General features: G+C 41.7%; 1 protein-coding gene across 2 annotated transcripts in view; it reads left to right on the top strand.

The window, feature by feature from the left end:
- LOC121957447 (nuclear factor of activated T-cells, cytoplasmic 1-like) overlaps positions 1 to 25,931 on the top strand; it is a 48,583-nt gene that overhangs the window by 1,364 nt on the left and 21,288 nt on the right. For both annotated transcript variants that reach the window (XM_042506026.1, XM_042506025.1), the window contains exons 2-7: positions 1,661 to 2,708; positions 3,804 to 3,963; positions 11,200 to 11,402; positions 13,743 to 13,915; positions 16,429 to 16,569; positions 25,617 to 25,672. In XM_042506026.1, coding sequence (XP_042361960.1) covers positions 1,661 to 2,708; positions 3,804 to 3,963; positions 11,200 to 11,402; positions 13,743 to 13,915; positions 16,429 to 16,569; positions 25,617 to 25,672 — 1,781 coding nt within the window. The remainder of the gene's footprint in view (positions 1 to 1,660; positions 2,709 to 3,803; positions 3,964 to 11,199; positions 11,403 to 13,742; positions 13,916 to 16,428; positions 16,570 to 25,616; positions 25,673 to 25,931) is intronic.

Below are 25,931 nucleotides of genomic sequence, written 5' to 3'. Positions count from 1 at the left end.
GTTATTTTTAGACTGGTGTTATTTTTGGCACCTTTATTTGTGTCTCCCCACCTTTGTTTTGTATAATTTGAACGGTTCAGACATATTTTGTGTCTCTTGCCTTAGTGTGTCTGGGATCCCCATTAGATGAGGCATTGCATTTTAAATGGAAACTTAGGTATTTTTCAACCTGGACCCTATCTTTCCATCTTTTTTGGTCAAAGTGACTAAAGGGTACAACAATAGCTGAAATTGGTCCTGTATTGAGAGAGAGCACTGCAGTTGGGAGCGGCAAAACAGGCTGCAACGTAACCACATGAGACATATTCATAAGTTACAACCTCTAAAAGAGCTTGTTTTTGCTACTGACAGACTGAAAGGTTGTTATCATAAGTTTCTGATTACATTATGGAAGGATCCCTACAGAGAAATAAAATGTTTTTTAATATCTGTTAAGCACAAAAAAACACTTACAGTTGCTAACATCTGGCTTTTGTATGTCAAGGGAACAGTCAAATGACACTGCAGTATTCATGGGTATTCGATGGCCCCAAATCCAATTGGATTCAATCGACAGTGATATAAAAACAATCCCCAGACTGAAGCATGATTTTAGGCAACTTTGCTGGTGCAATGCAATGAGAGGTTGCCATAAAATACCTTCAGTCTCCATCCAAGCAGCGCTCAAATGGAGTTCCAAAGTTAGTCTTGCTCAAGAAAAAGTCTGGTTTTGAAATCTCACAGACTTTTTCACATAGTAGAAATCAGCTAAATATTCAGCCATAACATCGAAAATCTTTTAGATAACACGAAGCCATGCTTTCTGTACTCCAACACAGCAAACTTCCCAGCTCTCCTCTCAGAAAGGTTGTAAAGAAAGTAAGAAATCATCTGAAAAACAGCTTGTGTAGCAGTCTTATCAATAGTTGCTTGTTTTTTTTTGGCAATACATATTTGTAAATACAGATCAAAAACTAGCTGCTAATAAACGTTGTCCACAATTTTACTACTACTGTTTATTTATGTTGTGCATTGTGCGACAACGTCGTTTGAATCCTCATCCTTGATTATGACGATTGTGCGTAAAACCAATGGAAACAAAAGCTGGTTCGCTAGAAAGCACTGGGCTTCCAAGAACCAGGGCTCATTTGGTGGAAAAAGGGTACTTGAGTGAGATTCGGCAAGATACAATCACAAACAGACCGGATCAGGTGGAAGTTAAAGTAAAAAAATCATTTCTCTTTAAGGGTCCTTTCTATAATGTGGTCAGACACTTAAAATTATAATCTGAGATCGTCAGTGACAAAACCAAGTGCTTTTTATGAGTACAAATAACAATGTCAAATGCCCCATGTGGTTACATTTCAGTCTGTTACAGTGCTCCAGCTGCAGCCCTCTCTCTGTATACTGGGCCAAAATTAAAAATTGTTGTCTTCAGCAGTCACATAGACACAACAACTTTGGATAAATAGGTTGAAAAAAAGCTCTCCTTTAACTTGCATGCATCAGGAAATGGCCAGAGCCAAATCTGGTAAGGAAGCCCTCCTTTTGCCATTATAGGCAACACCTCTGCAACAGCACTCATAAGACTCAACTTGGCAGCCGTCTCCCACTCAGTAAGCGAGCCAGTGAATGTGTGTTTGATTATCATGGTAACAAAGTCAATCTGTTTGCTTTCCAGATGCATATGGCTACACGCCAAACGTCAGTCTCTCCCTCCCACTGGGCAACCCTTGCCTTCCCTCCCAGTACCACAGCCTCCAGTCCAGCCCCACTATATCTGTCTCCGTCACCGAGCCTCACAGTTATGACACCCAGGATGATATGAGAGCGGCCGGGTACTATTCATCTTCAGGTGTCCGCCCAAATGGGGCCCCGACACTGGAGAGCCCTCGTATCGAGATCACAGCCTACGGTCAGTTTCCTGAGGACGAGGTGGAGGAGAGCAACCTTCCTGTTGCTAAGCAAGTCAACTCCATCGTGATGCTGACCCTCCCCAGTGCAGAAGGTTACCGTGACCCCAGCTGCCTGAGCCCGGCCAGCAGCATCTCATCTCGTAGCTGCCACTCCGACGCCTCATCCTACGAATCAAGTTTTTCCTACAACTACGACAACTCCCCCCAGAACTCCCCCTGGCAGTCGCCCTCTGTGTCGCCCAAAGGCTCCACCCTCGCCCTGCCAGGCGATGGCTGCACCTCTGGTGGCTCCCCTCGTCACTCCCCCTCCACCTCCCCTCGCACAAGTGTGACAGATGACACCTGGGTGGGTCAGCGCAGCTCCAGGCCCAACTCGCCTTGTGGTGCAAAAAGGAAGTACAGCTTTAACGGCAGTGGGGTGTCACAAAAGCACTACCCGTACTCACCCAACCACTCTCCTGCAGTGTCCCCGCAGACCTCCCCTCGCCTCAGTATCACAGAGGAGACCTGGTTGCCAAACACCAACCAGTACACCAACTCAGCCATCCTGGCAGCCATCAATGCGTTGACCACAGATGGAGTGGCCGACCTCGGGGAGGGAATCCCTATTAAAGCCCGGAAAACCAGCCTGGATCACAGCCCCACAGTCAGTCTGAAGTTGGAGCCCGGAGGTGAGGAGCCGAGTCCAGGGGAGCTCTGTCAGGACGAACACTCCACTAACCGCCTGCCTTTAAAGAAGGAGGGCTACTGTGGCGGCTATCTGGATGTGCCACAGCACCCGTACTCCTGGTCCAAGCCAAAACAATATGTCAGGTAAGCAAAGAACGGCAGTTTGAGTTAAAGACTTTAACCTTGATCAAATATGTATTTCATGCATATAAAGAGAGTCCTAGTGTTGTCTATGCAGTAGAAGGACACAGATAGTTTTGACATTGGTGCTACACGACCAGAAAGAGCATGGAAAAAGGACTGTGGCATTTGCTTTTGCTCAAAAGGTAGAAAACCTTCAACAACCAACATGCATCAGATGAATAAAAACTCCTGCTGGTGGGCGACATAATGCAACTTTGTCCGTTTAATATAACTTCATTCAGCCATATTTCATATTACAGTTAAACGGTAAGCTAAAATTGTTTTTTGAAAAAAGCTAAGTTGAGAAATATGCATCTTTGTAACAGCATCGTGATTTATGTTTGATCAGCACAGCTTAATTTTACCGTTTGATCTTCATTTTTTGGCCTCCATTTTCACTGTGCAGGAAGCAGGGTGGCGCCCACTTCCTGTCCACAAGCTCTTTCCATTACAGTGAAACAGAGCATCAAAAAACATTTTTTTAAACATTTTGGGTGAGAAAAAGGCAGTGCCGAAGCGTTACCTTGATTTATTTTTGAACAGCTCTGCCTAGTTTTACCATTTGATTGGATTTCAGTACCAGTTTGAGAGGCAGAGAGGGGCGGGTATGTTGTAATTTATGTCATTTGGCAGAGTTTTGCTGTGAAAGGAGAGATATCCAGACACTGGTTAGATGGAGAGAACTCAGTTTATCTACACATACTACCAACATTGTTTTGATACGAAGCCGATTGAAAATCTGCAAAGTATCCCTTCAACAAACCTGGAGCAAAGCCGAAGGGGGATTGATTATTGTGTACATAAAATCTATTGAAGCATAAATCCGGTTCCCTTTCTTTTGCAATCATATAAAACGTTATCCACACATAGACCCTTGATTTGTTACTGACGAGACGTATGTTTAAACATATTTGCAGTTTCACAACAGGTTTATCACAAGCTCTGGCATATCACAGTCTTCACATTCTGCACATTCTACCTTGATAAGTGCATCTAAATTAAGCTGTCCTCCCTCTTTGCTGAGCTGACATGTTGGACATGTTTTCAACCCGACAGCCCATCTCTGCCAGCTCTTGACTGGCAGCTGCCGTCCAGCTCAGGGCCATACAGCCTGCAGATCGACGTGCAGCCCAAGTCGCACCACCGAGCCCACTATGAGACGGAGGGCAGCAGGGGGGCTGTGAAGGCCCTGGCAGGAGGACACCCAGTCGTTCAGGTCTGCTAAACCAGTGTTTCCTAACTTTTTTTTGTCTGTGTAATACTTTTCGAGGTAACATAAGCCAGTGTTTCACCAAATAACGCAAATTCCTCTGCAAGGTTCTATTTAGACTAAGATTTTGAACATTTATATAGTAGCGAACAACTTTTGCTATGTAAGATATTCTTGCTGTCAACTCAGGAGAAGCAATCACTTCTGGTACCCTTTGTAGCAGTGCAGGGAAAGCTCGGAAAAGCAGCAAATTAACGTTTCTTTGTGACATCAACATGCCAAAGAGCTTCTGGGTGACTGGATGCACAACAGATAAGCTCATTATAAGCCCAAGCTCGTCAAAGTATTTTTATTGTACTCAAACTTAAATCATTTCGTAAGATAGCCCAAAGGTAATCGTGTTAAAAGACTATGGCATGATTCAAAGTTGACCATGACGTGTTTCCTGCCATATCTTGCCTAGTGCAAGATATGGCTGCTGTTAGCTCTGTGCAATGTGGCTGGCGCTACCATTTCAGTTGAGGCATCTCTGCGCCGGGCTTTGAAGCAAATTTTATAAAGTGATCAAAAGTGTAACCGCACCATGGATCTGTTACATGATGCCATGGAGCCAAAAAAGTTTTTTTTTCCCACTGACTTACGTGGGGAAAGACATGTCTGTAAATAAGTTGATAATTTTTTGGGGGGGCATCACAACCTCTGCAAAATAATTTGTTTCACTATTAGAATTTGATTTCGCTAAAAAGCCTAGAACAGGGTTCCCACAGATCCTTAAAAAGTCTTAAAAGACACTGAATTTATCAAGTCAAAAAATAAGGCCTTAATTGGCATTAAAGTTTCTTAAATCAATCTTTCAAATGTCCTAAATATGCATAGACATTGGAATTGGGATTTTTATGAATCTTCTTTTTTTGCATTGCAAAAGCTAAAAATAATAGGTAACTTAAAAGTACTATTAATAATAATTTACTGAATGGGTCTTGCATTAACATCACCAAAGAGTATGTTTTACATTACAATAAATATTTGAAAATAAAATAAATCCCCCCCTAACCTTAAGTTACTGAAGTTACTATTGGCTTCTGTAAAATTGGTCTTAAATTACAGTCCAAGTGGCTTTAAAAAAAGTCTGAAAAAGTTTAAAGTTCAACTTGCCTCAAGCTGTAGGAACCCTGATCTAGAAGACCTGCAGAATTAAATGATTTGATTTCCATTCGAATTAGCAGAGCGCTCAAAGAGAAGTTAGGTGTTTGGCTGGCAAAAGCTGGCTGTGCATCTGCCCTCGGCTGTATCCAGGTCTCTTTATACATTAGTGCATGAGAGGGGAGAGCTGCGTGCAGGCAATCCTGGTCCAGGATCTGCATGTCGTATAGCACTTTAAAAAAAAAAAACCTCAACATTTTTGTCTCATTTATCATCTTACAGTTCCTCAGATTTATCTAACAACCCCTAAGTAGCCAAACCCTATGTTGAGAACCACTGAGAGACTGTTTGGTTTCCTGTGCTGATTAGACCAGCACATGGTGCAGCCATTAAATCCATTTTACTCCTTCTCTTTACCTTGTCACTTCTCGCCTCACCACTTTCCCCCCTGTTTTTTTTTGTGTGTGTGTGTGTTTTTTAACCTCGTGTTGAAATAGATTGGGGCGACATGTGTTTAATGACCTGGCTGTTATGTTATTCAGAGATGTCACATTTCTGAATGGAATACCATAGGTATGCTATTAGACAGACCGGTCCACTCAGTCAGTTCCTGTCCAGACGAGGGTGACTCAGACTTTTCCATTGCGTTGTCGAGTGCAGCGCAGACAGTTACAAAGTGATGTAGCATGGCCAGTAAGAGCTTAGTCATGAGCTTTAACCACAGTAGCTCTGGTGGTCGACTCTAGAGAAAAAAAATGTGGACAACTGCAGATATGTTTTGGTTTCAAACCCATCTGGTCCCCCTAACCATTACTCCACGCCGCTGACCTCAGTCTCTGAATAAATAAAGGGTCTGCAGCGCCGAGTTGGACAAAGTGAGCGGTGAGCTGGGCTGTCAGTTTAATTAATACCTTTTGACTTTTTATTAATACATTACAATAAGTCTTTGAGTTAACCAAACATTCGTCACATATGGGGCAAAGTTTTCTGTGTTTGGCTTTCAGTTTTCATGAATTTCTTTTTAGCTTGAGCAGTTTTCCTCATTGCCTCAGAGGAGCAGTTAGCTTACCATGCCAATTATTTTGAAAGGGGGATGCTAACATTGCTAAGCAGCCATTTAAGGACAAAAAAAGCTGTGACTCATTTCTATACCGCATACTAACACTGCACACATTTTGAGTAAGTAATTTGTTAACCAGAAAAATGATAAAATAAAGTTATTCACTAGAGCAAAGTTAGCATCTAGCTCATAGTGGAGCATTTAGCAGCTAAAGGGACACATCAGCAGTTGGTGGTTGAGACCAAAACAGCATTTAAAGAAGAGTTAATTTTGGACTTATGTTTGTCAGGTTGCTTGAATCACAACACTTGATTTTACTAATGTTGCTCTGTATCTGCTCTTTGTGTAAATAAGCCACTTTTTTCAACAATGTGTGTGTTTAGCTTTTTTGTGCTTCACTGAAGTGGCCAAAAGAAATCAATGACGCCCTTTTCCCACTGCAGAAAAAAACCCAAGAACACCCACTAACATCTGTTTTTTGCATGTAATGGGAAAGGTTAAGATCTGCATTCACACATAGGTCGAATGACTCTGCAGCAGTCACAGGTACTTATCAGCTCCCAACACTTACACATTACTATACCCATTACATAAACAAAAACTTACTTACAAACTTACATCAAGTAACAAACATACCAAACCCAAACCATAATCTTTTTTTGAACCTAACCAGGAGGTTTTGCTGCCTAAGCCTAAATGTGTCATCCAGCAGAATGATAATTGTGTCTTTAACAAGAAATTATTCAAAATACTTTAAGGTTTGGTGTAACAGTGTTGTGGTATATTTTTTCACTGAGGAAACATCATTGGAATAAGGAAACAGAAATACTTTATTTGTTGGCAGTTTTAGAATATGACATTTGGAAACATGTTGTACCATCCAGCGTGTTGCAGCTTCAGCCACACATCTGTGCAGGACGCGTGTATTTGTCCATGAGAAGGTGCTAATGATTTAATGACAGGGGTCTGAGTTCACCCCGGCTGAAAAAGAGAGTGTGTGTTCTCTTCAAACTTAAACCCAAACCTCCCCCTGCTTTTCCGCCAGCTACCACCCCAACCACACAGACTTCCCTTTGTTTAGGAAAGTTCCCGTGTGTACGGCTGACATCATCGCGCGCTGCGTCCTGCGGAGGCGGCAGCAGCTAAACCACACACGTTTCTGGCAGGCTCTGATGGAGATGTTGGAGGGAGCCTCAGACAAGGCAGCCCCCATCTCTGTGACTTCCTGATTACATGGCGCACACAGCGCCGCAGCCTCTGCTGTGTGGACGCTGGCTGACGAAGCCTCTGTGGCTCGTCCCGCCGCCCCTCTGACTCAAACCCTGCCCAGACTTTACAGAGTTTATTCTGGAAGCTCCTGTTCTGTGTGGTGCGCTTTTTTCTCCAGCATCCAGCGCACAGCTAAAGCGGCTATTTTCTGTTCTTTTTCAATGCCATCGCCGCTGCCTGCCTCAACCACACCCGCCCTTACGCCAGCAGCAGACTGAAGTATGCCCCTCTGAAGTGCTGTGTGCAGTCCTCACCGCAGTTAATGCTCAGGGTTTCATGCTGTACTTTGGTGGAGAGGAAATACCCCTTATTCAAGTCTGTGAGGTCTTCTTTTTTCTTTGTCAGCTTTTATGATCAGCCCAAAAAACACATCCAAACTGAGAGCTGCTCTGAAGTGCATTTTTCTTTTTGGAGTCATGTGTCTTGTCTTTGCTTTGATCAAATTTTGATTCTAACTACAGCATAATCAACAAATATCATGTGAGGCGAAAAGTGTGACAGTCACACTGAGCTCTCTTGACAAACACTGCAATTCAAACATGGGCGGATTATGAGACAGTGGGCCCCCGGGCACAGATATGCAAAAGGCCCCACCACCTCTCCTACATAGGAGCAAAACACATGGTGGTTTTGGCTCTTTTTGAAAAATTCCTCAGCGCCAGCAATAGCCATGGCCAGAGGCATTATATTCTCGGATTGTCCATCCTTTTGTCTGTCCCATTCTCATGAGCACGATATCTCAAGAACGCCTTGAGGGAATATTTTAGAATTTGGCACAAAAGTCCGCTTGAACTCATTGATAAACTGATTAGATTTTGGTGGTCAAAGGTTGATGTGACCTTCCATTCGTATCATTCTTGTGAAGGCATTATCTCAAGGACATCTTTAGGGAATTTCTTCAAATTTGGCAGAAATGTTCACGTAGACTGAAGAATGAACTGATTAGAATAAGGTGATTTAAGGTTAGAGGTCTGTATGTGCATCTGCATGCAGGATATCTAGATATTTATTATTTTTTGTCTCTTTAAAGTCATTATGCATCTTTTTTTGTGTTTTGTATCTCTTTGTGGTAAATTTATCTGATGTTGATTTGTCTCTTTTAGATCATTTTGTGGTGGATTTTTTTGTCAATTTGTGTCTCTTCATGGTTGTTTGTTTTGTGTGTTTTTGTAGTAATGTTGTATCCATTGGAAACTATGAAAAGAAAACCTGTTTGGAGACCAATAATAAGCAATTTTTTTTTGCATATTTAGATTTAAAACACACCAGTCAATTTCAGGTAATACGTGTTTTTGTAATTAGTGGGAGCATTTTTCTGTCATTTATGAAACAACAGAGATGTTGGGTTATAGTGGGACTTGCCACGTGTCAGTCTGCAAAAAAATTAGACTGCTGTCCCTGAAGTCATGACCCTTAGATCTTTTATAGCTTCCTTGCCTAAAAAACTATAGGTTCCTTGGTTAGTACATGTTGATTTGAGTAACATTTTGCAGATGAAAGCGAGGGGGCCCATGACATATTGGGTCCCTTGCAAGTGCTTGGCAGGCCTGTTTCCTAAACCATCCATGAGTCCATGTGTTTATGTGTGTGTGATCATGCTTTTCGAGTTGGGAGGGTCCATGAGAGGAATGGTGATGGAGCCCCAGTCGCCCTCACCTCTCTCTCCTCCTCAGAGCAGCCGGAGTCTCGGCATTCCTCTTGTGGGTGATAATATGAACTAGGGAGGGTTGGCTGCACTGCCATGTCAAACTGCCGGGGTGGAGGAGCCGAGGGTTTACATGAAGAGGTATCGCAATTATTTAATTGCATCAACAAATCACAACTGTTGTCTCCTGCAGCTGCTTTATAAAGCAGATGATTCAGATCACAGAGGTTCTTGATTTCAAGATTGCCACTTTGATTATTTTATATCTTAAAGTGAGTGATAAAAAAAAGTGGAAAGTTCAGAAACAGCTGAAATCATTCAGATGACACTGTTGGGTTTGATTATTTATATTTGATTAGAATTTCATGCTGATAATAATTCAAAGCAGATAATCTGTTTGTAATTACAGTTTGAGAGTAACCGTCTAACCTTTGCGAGTGGGCTTCCTCGCTTCATCACACTCCTTCCTGCTGCCTAAATAAACAGCATTGCTAGGCAGCAACCCATTTCCTTACACAAATATACAGGGCTTTTGCAGGCTCTTAACCCTGACAGGGATCCTCCTCCAAATCACATGTTGTGCCTCCCCGCTCCGAGCCTTTTCACTCTTGTTGTGGGTATTCCTCGCCTCGAGTGCTCCTCTTGTGTAAGTGAAAATTGTGGTCTGAATTTCAACATTTCCCTGACGATCGCTTCAACTGGGAATCTCAAACAAAGCAGTATATTCAGGAGGGGTTCAGCATCTGCTTCTAAGTAACCAACCTGACATGGTGTGTGGATGATGATGTGCTCATGATGTCATTTTTCACATATAGTGATTTTTTTTTTTAAAATTAAGGTTCTCTATGGGACATTAGGAAAACAAATACATATCACAATATTTGGCTGAAAAATGGAGGAATTTAGAAAAATGCCAAAATTTAAAATTTAAAGATTTTTTTTAAAATTATATAATTTTTAGAAATACATCATTATATATATATATATAATGATATTATAATAATATATAAGGCTGTATTGTGGAATGTGGCAAAGCAGTCACGACAGCATGTTTATTGAGGATGAAAGTGTTGATCAGATTTGTTGGTTGGTATCTGTCTGGTTAACAGTGGCAGTGTCATCACATTTTGTCTCTTCTGTAAAAACATGTTTGTGAACAACCTACCTGGTTGATTTGTTATGTTTTCACTGTGAATGGTGTGAAACTGATTCATAAATAAATGCAACACAAGATGCTTCAGTTTCTGAAGTTTGCACGTGAGGAGTTTAACAGTTTGTAGCTGTAGCCTCTCAAATTAAATTGAATTTGAGCAATTTGTCCATATTATCTACACATTTAATGCCTTATTACATTTCTGTAATTTCTTATTACATGCATTGTCTTTCTTTCAATTGTTCCGACGTTAAAATGCCAGATATTCCACTGTGATTCACCCCCCTTACACTGTATGGATAACATACATAACTCTCACAGTGTGTCAGTAGTAGCTGCTGTTCTCAGGTTTCGCTGTGTGGGTTTCTGCCTCATGCCTGCACTCTGCAGTTTGGGTGGTTGAGGTCATCCTGGCAGGAGGCCTACTGTCAAGCAACACCTATGGAGGTCTGGGAGTGCTTTAGAAGCTCTCTGTCGAGCCCATCAGCTCCAGCGAGCAGCACTTCTCTCAGCTCCATCGTTTCAGGATCATTTTACTGATAAAAATCAGAGCAGGGTCACTGCAGAGAGTTTTTCTTGACCCTGATTGGCCGGGACTCGGTGGGACTGACATGACTTTGACTTTTCTGAAACACTAGCTGAGGCTTGTCACAAATCACAACACTGCTCGCTGTTGGTGTTTTTTCTGCTTTCTGGCAGCGCTGACCCCCTTCAGCTACTGTAATATCAACATCTTGGCAGGCCTGACATGACCTGATGGAGGAAGTGTACACAGGCCGTTGGTGGTAAATTAAAGAAGATGAAAAGGGTGATTACAAGATCCTAAATGGGTGCTTTGTTTGAAAACCATCCCGCTGAGAGCCTGACCTCTGAAAGACCTAAAATGGTCTTTAAAAGCATGCGTTTTTAATTTTTTTTTTTTTGAAGAGAAATGAGGGCTTAACCACAACTGTGTCTTTCCTTTCATCTTAGCTCCACGGCTACATGGACAGCGAGCCACTGACCCTGCAGCTGTTCATAGGCACAGCTGACGACAGGCTGCTGAGGCCCCACGCCTTCTACCAGGTCCACCGCATCACCGGGAAGACAGTGTCCACCCCGAGCCACGAGGCCATGCACAACAACACCAAGATCCTGGAGATCCCACTGCTGCCAGAGAACAACATGCGGGCCATGTGAGTGTCAGGGGCTGCACCGTCCACTGAGGTTTGACTCAGTGATTTGTTAAAATATGTTCACGTCTGCAGTGGGTTCAAACTGGGATATGATTCAAATTATTCAAGACAAGTCCATATCAAGTTTGGAGTCATTCCAGACCAGTCAAGCCTGGCCTCATCTGAGACCAGTCCAATCAAGTCTCAAGTTGAGACAAGCCCCTAAAAGAATACTTCTCTCACAAAATGACCACTTTTATCTAATATTTACCATGTTAAATTGAATTTGTTAGGAAAATGGTGTTTTTCTCATGTGCCTCCATGATCAATTAAGAATCAATAAAAGGTCAACATTCTTCAAAAACTGAAGTCATTGGTAACCACATTTTAACAACAGTAAAACTTAATCAAAACATCTGTTTACAAACTCACACAATTTGTGCAGTGTAATCCATGCTTGGTACCCGCCAAACACATGCATTTTTGCTAAAACGTTTAACTATAGACAGTTTTGCTGTAGTGAAATGTTGTGTCCCCCTGAAGTTGCTCAAAAAGGTTCCCTGTGCAGGCATAAATGTTTTCTTCACAAATTTAATGTAATGTGCTGAGCAACTGATTCACAAATGGTCATTTTGGAGGTGAAGTATTCCATTAATTCAAAAGTCTTCATAAGTAAAATGCCAATAAGTCCATAAGAATATTTTTCATGTGTGGATGTTGACCATACTGCCATGCCATATCCCATACAAGTTATAACTTGGTTAAAAAAGACTTGACTTGTCCAAACTGGCTTGAGACTTGACCAAAACCTCCCCCCAAAAATCTTAAAATAATTCCTGGCATGAAATGGTAAACATGCATGATGCAGTAATCACCAGTTTCTCTGCAATGATGTGCTTCACTGTTGTCACATTAAAATCTCTAAACTCAGATTTAATGAGTTTACTCAAACAGAGAGATCTTTTCCGGTCGTCTGCAGGGAGAAATGTTGATCTCAAGCTCATAAAAGTATCAAAACATATTTGATCACAACTTTTCGTATAAGGAAAAGAAGCTAAATCTGGAGCTATTGAGTTTGCTCCTGATTTTCTGTGTGTGTCCGAGAGTGTGAATTTTTGGGTTGTGAAAGTCTTGCCCTCTGTACACAGAAGGGTGGCTTTCACATTTTATAAGCCTTAGAGATCAGATTACTGGGGGAAGCTCTGGGCTGCTAACAGGGACCTCAGGCTTTCTGTCTGAGCTGCCGGCAGCAGCAGAAGCCTGCTAGCATCAGCATTTTCTCTGCGATTTAATGGATGTAACACATAAGCTCCTCTTATACAACGCCTTCACCTCAGGATACGGTTTCTCTTTTCTCACGGGGGGACACGCCTCAGAGTGCTTACACTGTAGACGAGGGATTTGTGGGAGATTTATCCGTTTTGACAGTGTGACATATAGATGTTTTATTACGTGGTATAGAAACAGGCATTATTATATTTCTGAGATGGTTATTGACGATAAGTCTGTTAGCTAACATGAAGCCACAAATGGTCAACTTGGTATGACTCCAATTAACTCTTAATAAATGAAGTTACAGTAGAAAAAAGCCTCTCTTATTGGTATAAACTTTATCTCAGGCTCTGAATGGTTGCCTCAGTTTGTGGTTTTGCACTCAGCCCGTCTGCGTAGGCGGAGAGCTGAACAGCTGGGGTCCTTAGCATCAACACCTGATTGCTTCGCCAGCGGAGCAGACCCTGGTGTCTGGCGAGAAGAATGTTAGGGAGTGTTCAAATGTGTGTAAAAGTTGACATTAACTAGGCTTTGAGGAATGCGGCATCAAGTAGCACGGCGATGGAAAAGCCAGAAACCGTTTGGAAGAGGCTTGAGGTATTTAAGGATAAAAACGTTAGATGAGTGCAGACAGAGAGGAAAAGGAGGAGGAGGAGGGGGGCTTTTATGAAGTGTGTGATGGAGATTTTTTTTTAAAGAAATCATTAAAGCCAACTCTTTTGTAAGATTTGTGGAAGGGGAGCAGTATTTTAGGAGCCATCTCTTGTGTGTAATAACAAAGAAATTCCTGATTTGATGAACGTTTCCCAGCCATAGGTTTCTATAGAGTTTGAGTTTCAGCCAAGAGTGGATGCACTGAGGTGTAAAAGCTCTGATGGGGGCAGTGGTGTTAATCTTCTGTTGACATGACTGCAGCCTCCGTAAGGATAGTGTTGATGGAGTGAAAATCCCTTTTGATATCGCTGCAGCACTGTATAAATCACAGCCTGATTAACTGAGACTTTATATATAATTAGTGCAGGTGATGATTTGCCGTTTGGACAGGCGCATACTTTGGCAAACTCTTTCATCTTTCTTCTCCTCGAACAGAATCGACTGCGCAGGGATCTTGAAGCTGCGTAATTCAGATATTGAGCTGAGAAAGGGGGAGACTGACATCGGACGCAAGAACACACGTGTGCGGATGGTTTTCAGAGTTCACATCAATCAGGCCACAGGGAGGACGGTGTCCTTGCAGGTGTCATCCAACCCCATTGAGTGCTGTGAGTACCTCTTATTCTTTTTCCAAACTTAACCCTCTGAAGCTTGATTTCCTGAAAAATTGGTAAGAGAATTACCTAAAAATTTGCACAACAAAACAAAGCTAAAATTTGAAAAACAACCGAAAAAATTGATAAAAGTGCCTAAATATATATTTAAAAAAAAAATTAATAAAATATAATATATTAAAAATTAAATTAATATAATATAACAGTAAAAAGTGCTTAATATATAATAATAACTCTATATATATATATATATATATATATATATATATAATTATCACACCAAACTAAACTATTATCAACCTTTTTTTTGATAAATCTACTAATTTCTTGCAATTTACAAGACTTTTCGACTACCAAAACCTTCTAAGGGTTCAAAAGATAAATGTTCTGTGTTATATATATTTATACACAGTCATGTTCCCTGGCACTCAGGATGAACTGTAATTACTTTGATGATCTTCTGGCTTTCATCTGATGTGCTCATCCAGTTAAATTTTGAACTTAATAAAGTACAACTTGAAGCTTTACTTTATCAGCAAATGCAAGCATGCTATCACACCAAACTAAACTATACTAATTGAACATGATGAACATTACACCATCTAAACATCAGCCCGTTCGCACTGACACTGTGATCATCTTGCTGCAGCATTTAGTTTAAAACATTACTGCATTTAAGTGCAGCTTGGTATCAGTTTACTGTGAGGAGAATCCCGCACAGAATATGATAATAAGTGTACACAGGATCCTTCATTTCCATGCCTCCCATTCATTGTCTATTTAAGCAGCGATGTAATGCATTCTGGTTGCGCTGCATTGCAGTTGCAGAGACGTGACATCACGTTGGCTGTCACTAATTTGCATTAAGTTGAGTTCTAGGCGAATGGATGTAAATCAGAGTTACCACCGCAACTCCCCACCTCTGGAAACTCCCAAAAAGCATTTTCACCAAACGAGGATTTGCTGTCTTGTCTGCACTTTTGTCATTGTATATTAAATATTACAGTATATTCCATACTATTACAATATATTCCATTCAATTTCTATGGAGCTTGAACAGTGACAGTAAATTTTGGTATCGAAAATAAAAAATTAGCACTGAAAAAAACCCAACTTTTTTTGCATTCTCATATATCTTTCAATGACAGTCTTCTGATTCTGTCTTTATGTCATTGTTTTTTCAGTGTCTGCTTTTTTCCATGCTGAAACAATGAAAGAAAATTGAAACAGAGAAAAAAGTTTTTAAAAAGTTGTCATCGTAAAAAAAAAATCCAGAAAACTAAATCAAAGAACCCCCAAACATTAACATGAAAAATAATCTGAAGATTGTCATTGATTAAAAAAAGAATACAAAAACATCAAAAATAGAATAGAATTTCTTGCAATATATATATAATATTTCCATTTTTAGTGCCAAATTTTGTTTTAGATGCTAAATATCCCTGTCACTTTTGTAGATCCATATTTTTTTTTTTTTTACTAATTTCTAAGATTTTATAGATTAAAAGAATAATTGCTCAATTGAAAGATAAGCATTAGACAAACTGTTTAAAACAGTAATCATTTGATGCAGCCCTGTAACTACTGGTGCATGTGATTGTGAGCTGCATTTTAACAGTATTTGTCTGTGTAAAGTTAATGTAGGCCTGGCTCGATAAACTCTATCGACTCTGTGCACTGCACTGGATTTGACCTTTCACTGGACCAGGACAAACTCCGGCACATCAGCCACTTCATGTGGTTCTGGCACTCAGAGCTGCCATAGAGATTAAGTCTTATGAGGTAAATGAAAGACAGTAGTTAAACCATGATCTCAGCCCCTTGAAATAGACCATTGTTAGTTTCTGAACGGCTGCCACAGAGCAATTGTTTTTGACCAAAATTCACTTTGTGTGCGAGTGAGGCAGAACGACACACAGAACCAGAGAGATGTGGGAAAGATTGATGGTTTCCAAAAGCAGAGAATTAGAGTTTTATCAAAATCAGAAAAACAGAAGCATCGAATTACTAAAAGATGATTCTCACATGAGAAAACTATTCAGGTTTTATTGAACCTCTATTTATGTATCCTGGTCAATCATGATGAAATTAGAGCTATATTTCACAAGAGAGACCTGGCCAAGACGTCAGCATTATAGACGGAAAAAGGTTTGCAAATATTTCATGGCGAGCGATAAAAAGAAAAACGGAGAATAAGCAGGGAATGAGGAGCCAAACGGTAAGAGAGAGAGGGAGAGGAAAGATACTCTCCAACCAAATATTTCAGACAAAACATCCACCATAATTTGAGATAAACACAAATAAACACAGCACAGAGCCTCTTTTTACTTACTGGCAAAGAGGCAGTTTAATTCTAAAATAAAGAGGTGGAGGTTGAAAGTCGACTGCTGTGTGAGAGCTGCTGTCTACGTTAGTGATTCAGCCTCGGTCTGGATGCTCAGGTCTGCATGGGGAGTGGGTGTGTATTAGCAGAACGATGAGGCCGGTTTCTCCTCTCCCTCCCACAGCCCAGAGATCGGCCCAGGAGCTGCCGCTGGTGGATAAGAGGAGCTTGGAGACGTGTCCTGCCCCCGGGGGGGAGAGGATGCTCATCGACGGACACAACTTCCAGCACGACTCCAAGGTGGTGTTCGTGGAAAAGGCTCAAGGTAAAAGAGGAGGAGTTCTGGATTCACTGTGCAGCTGTGTGTGTGTGTGTGTGTGTGTGTGTGTGTGTGTGTGTGTGTGTGTGTGCGTGTGTGCGTGTATGTGTGTGTGTGTGTGCGTGCGTGCGTGCGTGCGTGCGTGCGTGCGTGCGTGCGTGCGTGTGTGTGTGTGTGTGTCTGTGTGTGTGTCTGTGTGTCTCCCTCTCCGTTGTTGGAGAAACCCCAGGACTGCCTCCCTCCTCTCCGCTCCCCCCGCCGTCAAAATATCCTCCATCCTGCCAGAGTGCCACATGTGGTGCACATTAATGCGCTGTATTTTTAACCCAGCAGATTTACATTTGCAGAAGTTTCCATTGCCTGTTCAGCAGAGGAATGGATCACAAATGCAGCATGTGTGGTGTGTGTGTGTGTGTGCGTGCGTGCGTGCGTGCCTGTGTGTGGGTGGCTGTGCACGTGGTGTGGATGCATGCACTTTTGTGTGTGCCATGCCTCAGTATTTGTTTCTCTTTTTCTGACTTTAAGCCGTTTTGGTTTGGAGGGGAGCAGGGACTGCTCCCAGATGTTGATACGAGGAGGTTTACAAACAGCAATTTCCTTGATTAGCTTCAGCGAGGCAACGTGAGGTACGGTTTGGGCCGAGGCTGAGCAGTGTAAACACGTGTGATCCTATCGGCCTGGTGACTCATTCAGAAAAAAAGAGGGAAGCCTTTTCATTGTTCGACCTGTGAGAGGAAGAATTCAAGGCTGCCCCTCCCGCCCCCCTCCAGCTCTGTACAATAGAGAAGTGAGGTTGTTTATCAAAACAAGAAGTGATTGAACGAGCCAAATCCTTGTTTCCCCTCTTCCCAACCTTTTTGATTAACCCGGAGCTCTTCCTGAGAGGAGGGCAGATAGTTGCTCAGAGCTGCTCTGTAGTGACAACAATAATGTCTCTGGTCGGATTAAACTTCAAATAAAAGACATAGAAGTAAGCTTGGGCGGGGTCAATGTTTTCATACCTTTACCTTCCTACCGTAAGCTTGTTACATTCAGCAGGCTCTCTTAGCTTTTCAGTCTAATAAATAAAAAATATAAACTCTCAAAATATCAATACATGCAATATTCTAGCACCTATTTCTTTATTAAACTAAGAAATACAATCCTTCACATTCCGAATTCAGGTTTCTGTCTTTTACCGAGCTAAGACTACCTCTACTGCCTTATTAAATCATCATAACACACTTCATTCAAGCTCCACAGAAACAAAATCAAACTCACCAAAACCATTTTAGGTAATCTCATTAGTCATCTAGTTAGTTAGTTAGTCCAATGTTCCAACAATAACCAACTCTGATTTGATCAAAGTAAACCTTTAACTTTCAGAGTTAGATGTGTAAATATGCTGTTTTTCTTGGTGGTCTCTCTCTGCTGTGGCGGCTGTTTACAGTCCTGTAACGTTATTTTCACCACTTGCGGTTGTCATTTTTCTCAACTCACTTGCCGGTTCCAGCAGTTGAGGCTGACCTCTGGTGGCCAGTGATGAGCACTACATACACTACACCCTCAATACAGCATCTCCATATGAGTTTAGTAGAAATAGGAGCATTTGTGATTTTTGTCTCAGATATATATAATAATTCAAGAGATGATAATAATTAGGGCTGCCCCTTGATGGTCGGAGGTTTGAATTATCAGTTGGAGACCCTCAGTTGACCGAGATTCCTTCAAGTCGGGTAGTCGTTCTTTTCTATGCAGTGTACTTCTGGGGATGTTTTGGTCCCCAGATTTTGCTGCGAAGTGAGTGCTCTTGACTTCCATGCTACTCTTTGCAGCTACAGGCAGCAGCACAGAGGGAGATAAAGACTGCACCGTAAGGTGAAGATGTGGTGAATTTACAGCTCACAGCAAGTTAATATGATACAGTATCTGGTTTTTGTTGATATCTAGTGTTGGCAAAAAATGTTGTTTTTGATCTGTTATTAGCACCATTAGCTTGTTTACCACATGACGTGGATGCTGCTGTTACACTGAGCATCCTGCTGACTTTGTGTTGAAAACAAAACAAATCGTCAAATATTTGTATTGAACAGCCAAATCTGATTTGGTAATTCTGAGTCAGTTATAGCCCTAGTAATACTTTTTTCTTTTTGGGGTGGGGGCTAAAGGGCCGGGGAAGCTTGCCAAGGGATGCCGGATGTGCTAGGAATGGCACTATGATGTTTCTATGATTTCAACTTTCTTATAATAATTTCAATCGTATTATAACAATAATTGAAACTCCATCCACTGAGTAAGAAGTTATGTAAGTTCTGGGGAAAAAACTAATAAGTGGAAGCTAAGATTCGTTTTTGTCAAAGTGCTTTTTCCAATGTCAGGAATAAAAATTCTTTATCCTCTCATACCAGTTTTTCAAATTGATCCAAGTCCAGCCCTGCTTGGCTTAGTCACAGTAAATGTGGTTCTTTAGCTCTCCCCCCTCAACTTCAACCAGAGTTTAATTCTGCCTCCATGAATCATTGACCTATAACTTTTATCAGTTGGACAGTTGGTTTTGCAGCAACAAAGAGAGAGATTTGACCGGATATACAGTCTTGTGGGTCAGCAGCAGCAGCAGCTGTGAATCCGACTGTCTTTGGGGCCATGTGCAGCCTTTGGACTGCTGTTGATGGGTGTGCTCCCTTGTTTTTGATGAGGGTTTCCCCGCGTCTGGCACAAGCATCAGATTCCTGGGCAATCCTACCATGGAAACACCCTTAAGCCAGGCTTCCACAACACTGCCCCCCCCTTTCTGCTTCCCTCCATCCTTCCACCTCTCGATCCAAGCTGCCTCTGTGCCACCACTTCATTAACTCTGCAAGCTGTGAGCTCCCCACGGATCAGATTGGGTCTTCTTTACAGCTGCTCTCTGTATAAATAGATAGGTAAATAGATACAGTAAACAAGAGGAGGCATCATCACTCTCTGGGGTAACACAACGTTGCTTATTTAAGAAGATACAAATATGGCAAGATGTAAAACAACTAATTTGCATGTAGATCATCCCAGCATTCACATGCAGAGCTGGAAATTTAATATGTTTTTATTGTTATTTTACTTGCGCCAAAGCAGAGAAGCTGAGTTTTAACGATCAAACTCATAAAACCAGAGCGGTGGATGTTGTTGCCACAATGAGCTTAAGTATTTAATTTTACCGATGCACAATTTTCCTGCAAATTTTTCAATAAAGCACTTTTGCCAAGTAACATTCACAAAGCTGCGGTAACATAACATGTGGGTATTGACATATTGGGTGCTTGCATGCGTCCCAAACTTACAAATGTGTGTGTGTGTGTGTGTGTGTGTGTGTGTGTGTGTCAGAGTTTCCCTTGTCATTATAGGCCGGATGGGACATCCTGCCTAAAGAAGCTGCCAACAAACTGAAAATTTCATTTGTTTTGTGTTTTGTTTTACTGTCCCATGGTTTAAATGATGTTTCCACTTCTGTGTGCGTGTGTTTGTGTGTGTGTGTGTGTGTGTGTGTGTGTGTGTGTGTATGTGTGTGTATGTGTGTGTGTTTGAGAGGAAGAGGCAGTGACAGTGAGGGCTCATGTGCAGTTTCATATTCATGTTTTTGAGTGTGTTGTTGTTGCTACCCATGACTCACGCAGAAGGAAATCCCTGTTTCCCCCCATAGAGACGCACTCTGTCACCTGCTCAGAGCACAACATCTGAAAACAGTAACTGTGCGTCAGCTCTGCTCTGTCACGCCCTCCCGCCCCTCATGTCTCCTGCCTCAGCGCCGCCTCAGTAGAAATAAGCGAGATAGCATCGGTTCAGTTGTCACTCCTGGTTACAGCCAATCAGTCGTGAGAGATTATTGTACGGCCTCGGCGCTGCAGACATCAGCCTGTAATCTAAACCTGACTCAATCTCACCTTGCTTTCATTTGCCCCGGCTCTGCCCCGAAGATGCTGTCTCTGATAAGTCACACTCAGTCCATTCGGGAAATAAGGCCCCTCTGTCCTTTATTCACCTCTTATTTTATTTTTTTGTGGTGTGGTCTTCTGGGTTGTGCTGAAAAAGTGCTCAGATCATATTTATTGTCTGAAAGCAAAAGGCTCAAGGCGCCAATATTTAAATAAAAATGAAAGAGAGAGTGGGGTGCAAAGAGTAAATGCAGCTAGCTAGTTAGGGGAAAAAAAGAGTCCTGTTTGCAGCCTTTTTGACAATGCATTTATCAGCTAATCTCATGGGGTTTTAAGGGTTTGTTTTGCTTTCAGAACTTGCAGTTATCTGGAGATAATGTATACCCTATAAATATAATTTTTGGACAAATGGATGACTTTCTTTTTAGTTTCATCCAGTCCTTTTTAATAACGTGTGGTTTTCTGCTCACTGCCCCCCCCCCCCCAAATTGATTGATAATAACCTAATTTGAGTGAGAAATCCTGAAGGAAATCCTCACAGAGGAGAAACCCCCTTGTGAAAAGAGCACTTTCACATCTGGCCAGTTGCGCTGGACAGCTGCCTGCCTGCACTCTGTATCACTGTGAATAACCGTTTCCCGGCTCTATCAAACCTCCACGGCTGCGGGGTCGGTGTGTGTCTTTTGACTCATCGTCCTCACCTGTCCATCTTTTTGTGTGCGGATGAGCTTTAAACAGGAGGAAACCTGGACGAGCTTTCCACGTCTGACTGGAACACCCAAACAATTTTGTCTAATTGTCTTTGGCCGGAGCAGCCGCAGAAGTATCAGGAACCTGAAAATTGAACTGTGAGAGGATTATGGTGCTGCAGGGCTGCCAGATGGTGTCTGGAATTACCTGTACAAAATTACAGATAACCATCCTCCTTTAAGCCCCATGAGAGCTGCGAGGAAGATGACAGTAATGTAACAGTGGAGGGAGCAAGGCTGTTTTTAACATGTGGTAGCTCCGTTAGCTTTGAGCGGTGGTTTTGTTCGGAGGGAAGGGCGGTCAACAGGCTTCAGTTTCATTGCATTCAATAGAACAATGACTTCCACTTGAAGCCGCTCAGTGGTTTGGCTGCCTCTGACACTTCGGAGAACAATGGCTGTTTTCATAAACAAATCAATTACAGCCACATAAACAGCGGGAATTATGTTTTCATAAATTACAGTGCATGATTCATAAAAATTGCAGGCCAGTTTGAGGGACTCCAGAGATTGATTTCTTGATGAAAGCGTTGCTTTGCATCCAGATGACGCTGCACAGTGACAGGCGCCACTGTTGCAGAGTGGATGTCAGTATCTCGTCCTCGCAACCATTTATCAGCTCAGAGCACAGTCGCCGCCCCCTTAACATACTGCATGCAACTTCCATAATCCACGTGCTTTCAGGGCGGGAGGAAGGAAGAAGTTTCAGTCATCAGTCAGAGGACAAGGGAACTCTTTCAGCATGGGTAGAGCATGTGTTTATATTTACTGTACGTTATGAGCGCTTGGGCACACGCCACCCCGCTGTTTCACTCTGGGCACCAAACGTTTACTCCACCCAGCCCCAATTAAGGAGCACAAGGAGCTGTTTGATTCCCTTTATAAACCCAACATGACAAATAACTGTATTGTATATTGTCTGATCCCCCTCGGCTGCCATGACTCTGTACAGCACACCGCCGCCGCTGTGCCATTGACGGCTCTGTGTTATGTCTGTTCTGAGAAAGTAATGATTTGTATAGACCATCGCTAACGAAATGTGAATTGTAAGACTTCTGCAAGGCTGGGACGCAGCCAAGGCAAGTGGAGCTTGGGCGTTGGGAGAGTTGGAGAGGGGTACTGGGTTTATATGGTCGGGGTGGTTTTAGGCTGAGTTGTTTAACTTAGATAATATTGGATATTATCCAGCACAGTGGGCCAGGGAGAAACCATATTGAGCTCGCTGAAATTTGGTAGGAGGGGAGCTGAAAAGAAACTGCTGCTGAAGTTTTTCATTGGACCGGTGCAGGCGCTACGCAGATGTTGCCCTATAACTCTGGAACATTCTGTGGTTATCAATTACATTCTGTGGTTATCAATTATTCGGTACACTCTTTTCAAACAAAGGCATCCCACGCATTCAAGTTTCCTGGCAGTAGGTAGTCGGGCACAAAAACAAAGTGGTAAATTAGATTTTTCTATCTCTGTATTGATGTGAAAAATGATTTGAGTGTGAGTCACAGAGACAGAGAAGCAGACAGGGAGAGAGAAACGTAGAGGGAGATCTAAAAAACATGTTTACCTCCTGTGGATCGACATCGGCTGCAAAGGCTTCCCTTCTGGAGAGGCTCCCAAAGTTAAGAGAGGCAGCGAGAGACAGAGCAGAAACAAAAAAAGAAACAGACACAGAGTGGCAGACTGAAGTTTTAGTCGACTTTTTTTTTTTTAGGTTCAGTGGTTGAAATCAATTTTCTGCTCTGGACTCTTAGATATTTGAGCCAGAATTGGATAAAATATAATGTTATGATAGAATATGCCTTTACAACATAAAGATAAAACAGCCAATTGGCAACGGCGTCCCCTCTGTGTCTTTCTGACAAGGATCCTGTACAACTTCCTGTATGACAACCTGTTTCCCTTTTCATTTCCATTGTTTACACAAAGGCTTCCTTGCAACATGGTTTGCAAATGTTGAGTTTGATTGAGAGTACCACACACAGGTGGGAGGTTTGCAGGCCAGATGTCTGCACCTTGCATCAGTCATGATTGTTCCTGCAATGCCCACGAAATGTAATGCTTTTGTTTCAGCTTGCTTTATATTTAAAGAAAACTTTTTTTGTTTCATTTTATTCTATTTTTGAAGGCTGCAGAATTACAATTTCTTTGTAAGATGAGGCACAAAAAGCATAGTAGTTACACACCTCCAAAAACATTTAATTCTGTTGCACAGCTGTGCAATGATTGTAACAGCATTGAAGTGATGCTTTGTGCGAATGCTCTTCTTCAGACTTCATCTGTAAGAAGAGATAAGCTGCAAATCTCAACTTTGTTTGATCTCTCTTCACTGATTTCAATTTAACCCTTTGAAAAAATAAGTATATTTTGATTTTTTTTTAAGCAAGGGGAAAATCTTCAACAAAAACTATAATAATAATTCTTTTAATTTTGCAGAGTTATTATTGTTTTTAAGCACATTTTATCCATGTCATTTCCTTGTTTCTTTGCTTGTTTTTTGTTTTCACTTTTTTTTGCTTAATTTTGGGTCATTTCTTCTTAGGTTGCTAATTGCCCTGTTCTCATGTTTTCGTAAGAAACCAAGCCAATTTCCTAAGGTTTCAAAGGGTTAACCCAGGCAAAAATCTACTAAATATGATTCAGTTAAATAGTAAGTAGATGTTAAAGCAGTACTTATTTATTCTGCTAATCTCTCTTTAAATTGCTTTGTCTAGATGAGTTGCATGAAGTGTCAGAAATGACAGTAGGTTTCTGTACCGCTCATTGTTTAAAGTTTGATTAGCAACTTAAGACAGGCCAAGACAACATTCCAGTAATATCTATAAACGTGCAGATACACTTAAAGACAAAAGCTAATATAAAGATAAATTGTCATCAAACGATGGATTACGAGATAATATTTCATCTCTTTTGCCCACCACATGCACCTTCAGGCAATCAAAGACAAACATGATCGATCAATTCTGGTCACACTACTAATTAAAATAAGAATGCTTGCAATACCCAAATCTTGTCCCATTGCCTACAAATTCTTCATACATATGCAGATATCTGTTTAAATAGATAAAGAATATCCAATTAAAGTCTGTAAAAAATCTTGCCATAAAAGTAGAACCATAACTGTGTCCGAATTATCAGCAGCGCCGCTGGAAAAGTTAGCAAATTCAGAAAATTCCATAAAAAAGGGTTAAGACAGCCTCTTGATTGTTCATGATTTAAAACAAACTAGTCATTTGTAATATTATTGGTTCGTAGTCCATGCCTACGTTATGTCTGCCCCCTTTCTGAGCAGATTTTCGTGCACAAATTTCACAGCTCTGACCACATAACTCATTTTGTTTGTTTGTTTTTCCTTTAGAGTAGAGGGTTTATCCTCTTTAAGATGGTCCACATGATATTGTTTCTTTCTGGAAAGCAGCAGCTAACACTCCTCTCTACAGCTGACAGCAGTGTGGGAAAATAAAGGAAAGGGAAACAGGTTTCCAGTGTCTCCTCAGACATAATAGAAGCTGTCAGGGCCAAGCTGCACCTCCTCCATCTCTGCCACCTCACAGCTCCTTTCCTCACAAACGAGCGCTGCCCCGTCCATCTGCACCGCGCTGTCTGCTCAGCTCAAACGCTCCACTTATCGAACTGCAGACAGCCTGTTGAGTAACACGACACATATCTCAGTTAATTTAAGAAAATTTGGCCACAGCTGACCTTTTTTTCTTTAAACTGCAGTTAAAGTCATTCTCATAGTCCCTTCAGGGTTGGTAATGAGTCAGGAGTGGTAAGAAATTACAGTGGTTTCCCTCTGTGTCTAATAAATTGGTAAAAATATACTTTTACTGACACCTCACTGGGCAGAATGACAAATCAAATTCTGCTGTTTTCCGACAACTAGCGTGATGCCTCGCTTTTTAATTGCCTGATGGGAAACCTCTTTATTGTGGCAACTTTACAGAGAAAAAAAACAGATTACCAGAAAAAGAGCAAATACCATTTAACAGTCATTATATGGGGATAGCAAAAAGATTCCTATGAGAACACAAGAAATAAAGAAAGTTGAGGCGAGTTGTCAGTTTCCAGTAATTGTGCATTAACGAGCCCACCAGCTGCCGGAGCATGTTGGGATTCCACACAGCGATGAAGTCAAGGTTTCTCCGATCCACCAAAGATGTCGCTCATCTCTTTGGTATGACTCTGGTTTTTTTAGGATTGCATCAGAATTTCTCTCTGTCTGTGTCTCTCAGGTTTGTGAGACTGAGGATATGAGCTCATGAGCGGCGGGTCAGACAGCATGACGTGTGGCTGTTTTATATATCACTGATGTAACAGATAATAATAACAACGCTCATACCGTTTCTTCATTTCTGTTGGGAGCCAAGTAGGTGGATTATTTTCCCATTTGTCATTACGAAACTCTTTCTTTTTCTTTCAGACGGTCATCACCTCTGGGAGACGGAGGCCAAGGTCGACAGAGACGCCTCAAAGCCTGTAAGTGATACATGTGATGCTGTTATCGTGATGAATCTGGTCTCATTTCAGGTTTAAAACACTGACAATAAACAGCTGTTCTCATTCATTTTAGAGGCACAACATTTTCAGTTTTCACATAAAAAATAACTTACTGATGTTTAAATCAAGTGAGCTGAAAGTGGAGTTACCAATCCAAAGTCCTGCCCCCCTTTGGTATTGCGGCTTGGTCACGCAAGCTTGAAAAAAAAGAAACATGGTGACACCGGTGTCATTTCGC

Source organism: Plectropomus leopardus, chromosome 18 (assembly GCF_008729295.1).
Source record: "Plectropomus leopardus isolate mb chromosome 18, YSFRI_Pleo_2.0, whole genome shotgun sequence".
Taxonomy (NCBI): Eukaryota; Metazoa; Chordata; class Actinopteri; order Perciformes; family Serranidae; genus Plectropomus; species Plectropomus leopardus.
The sequence above is the reverse complement of the archived record's forward strand: the minus strand, read 5'-3'. Positions and strand labels throughout refer to the sequence as shown.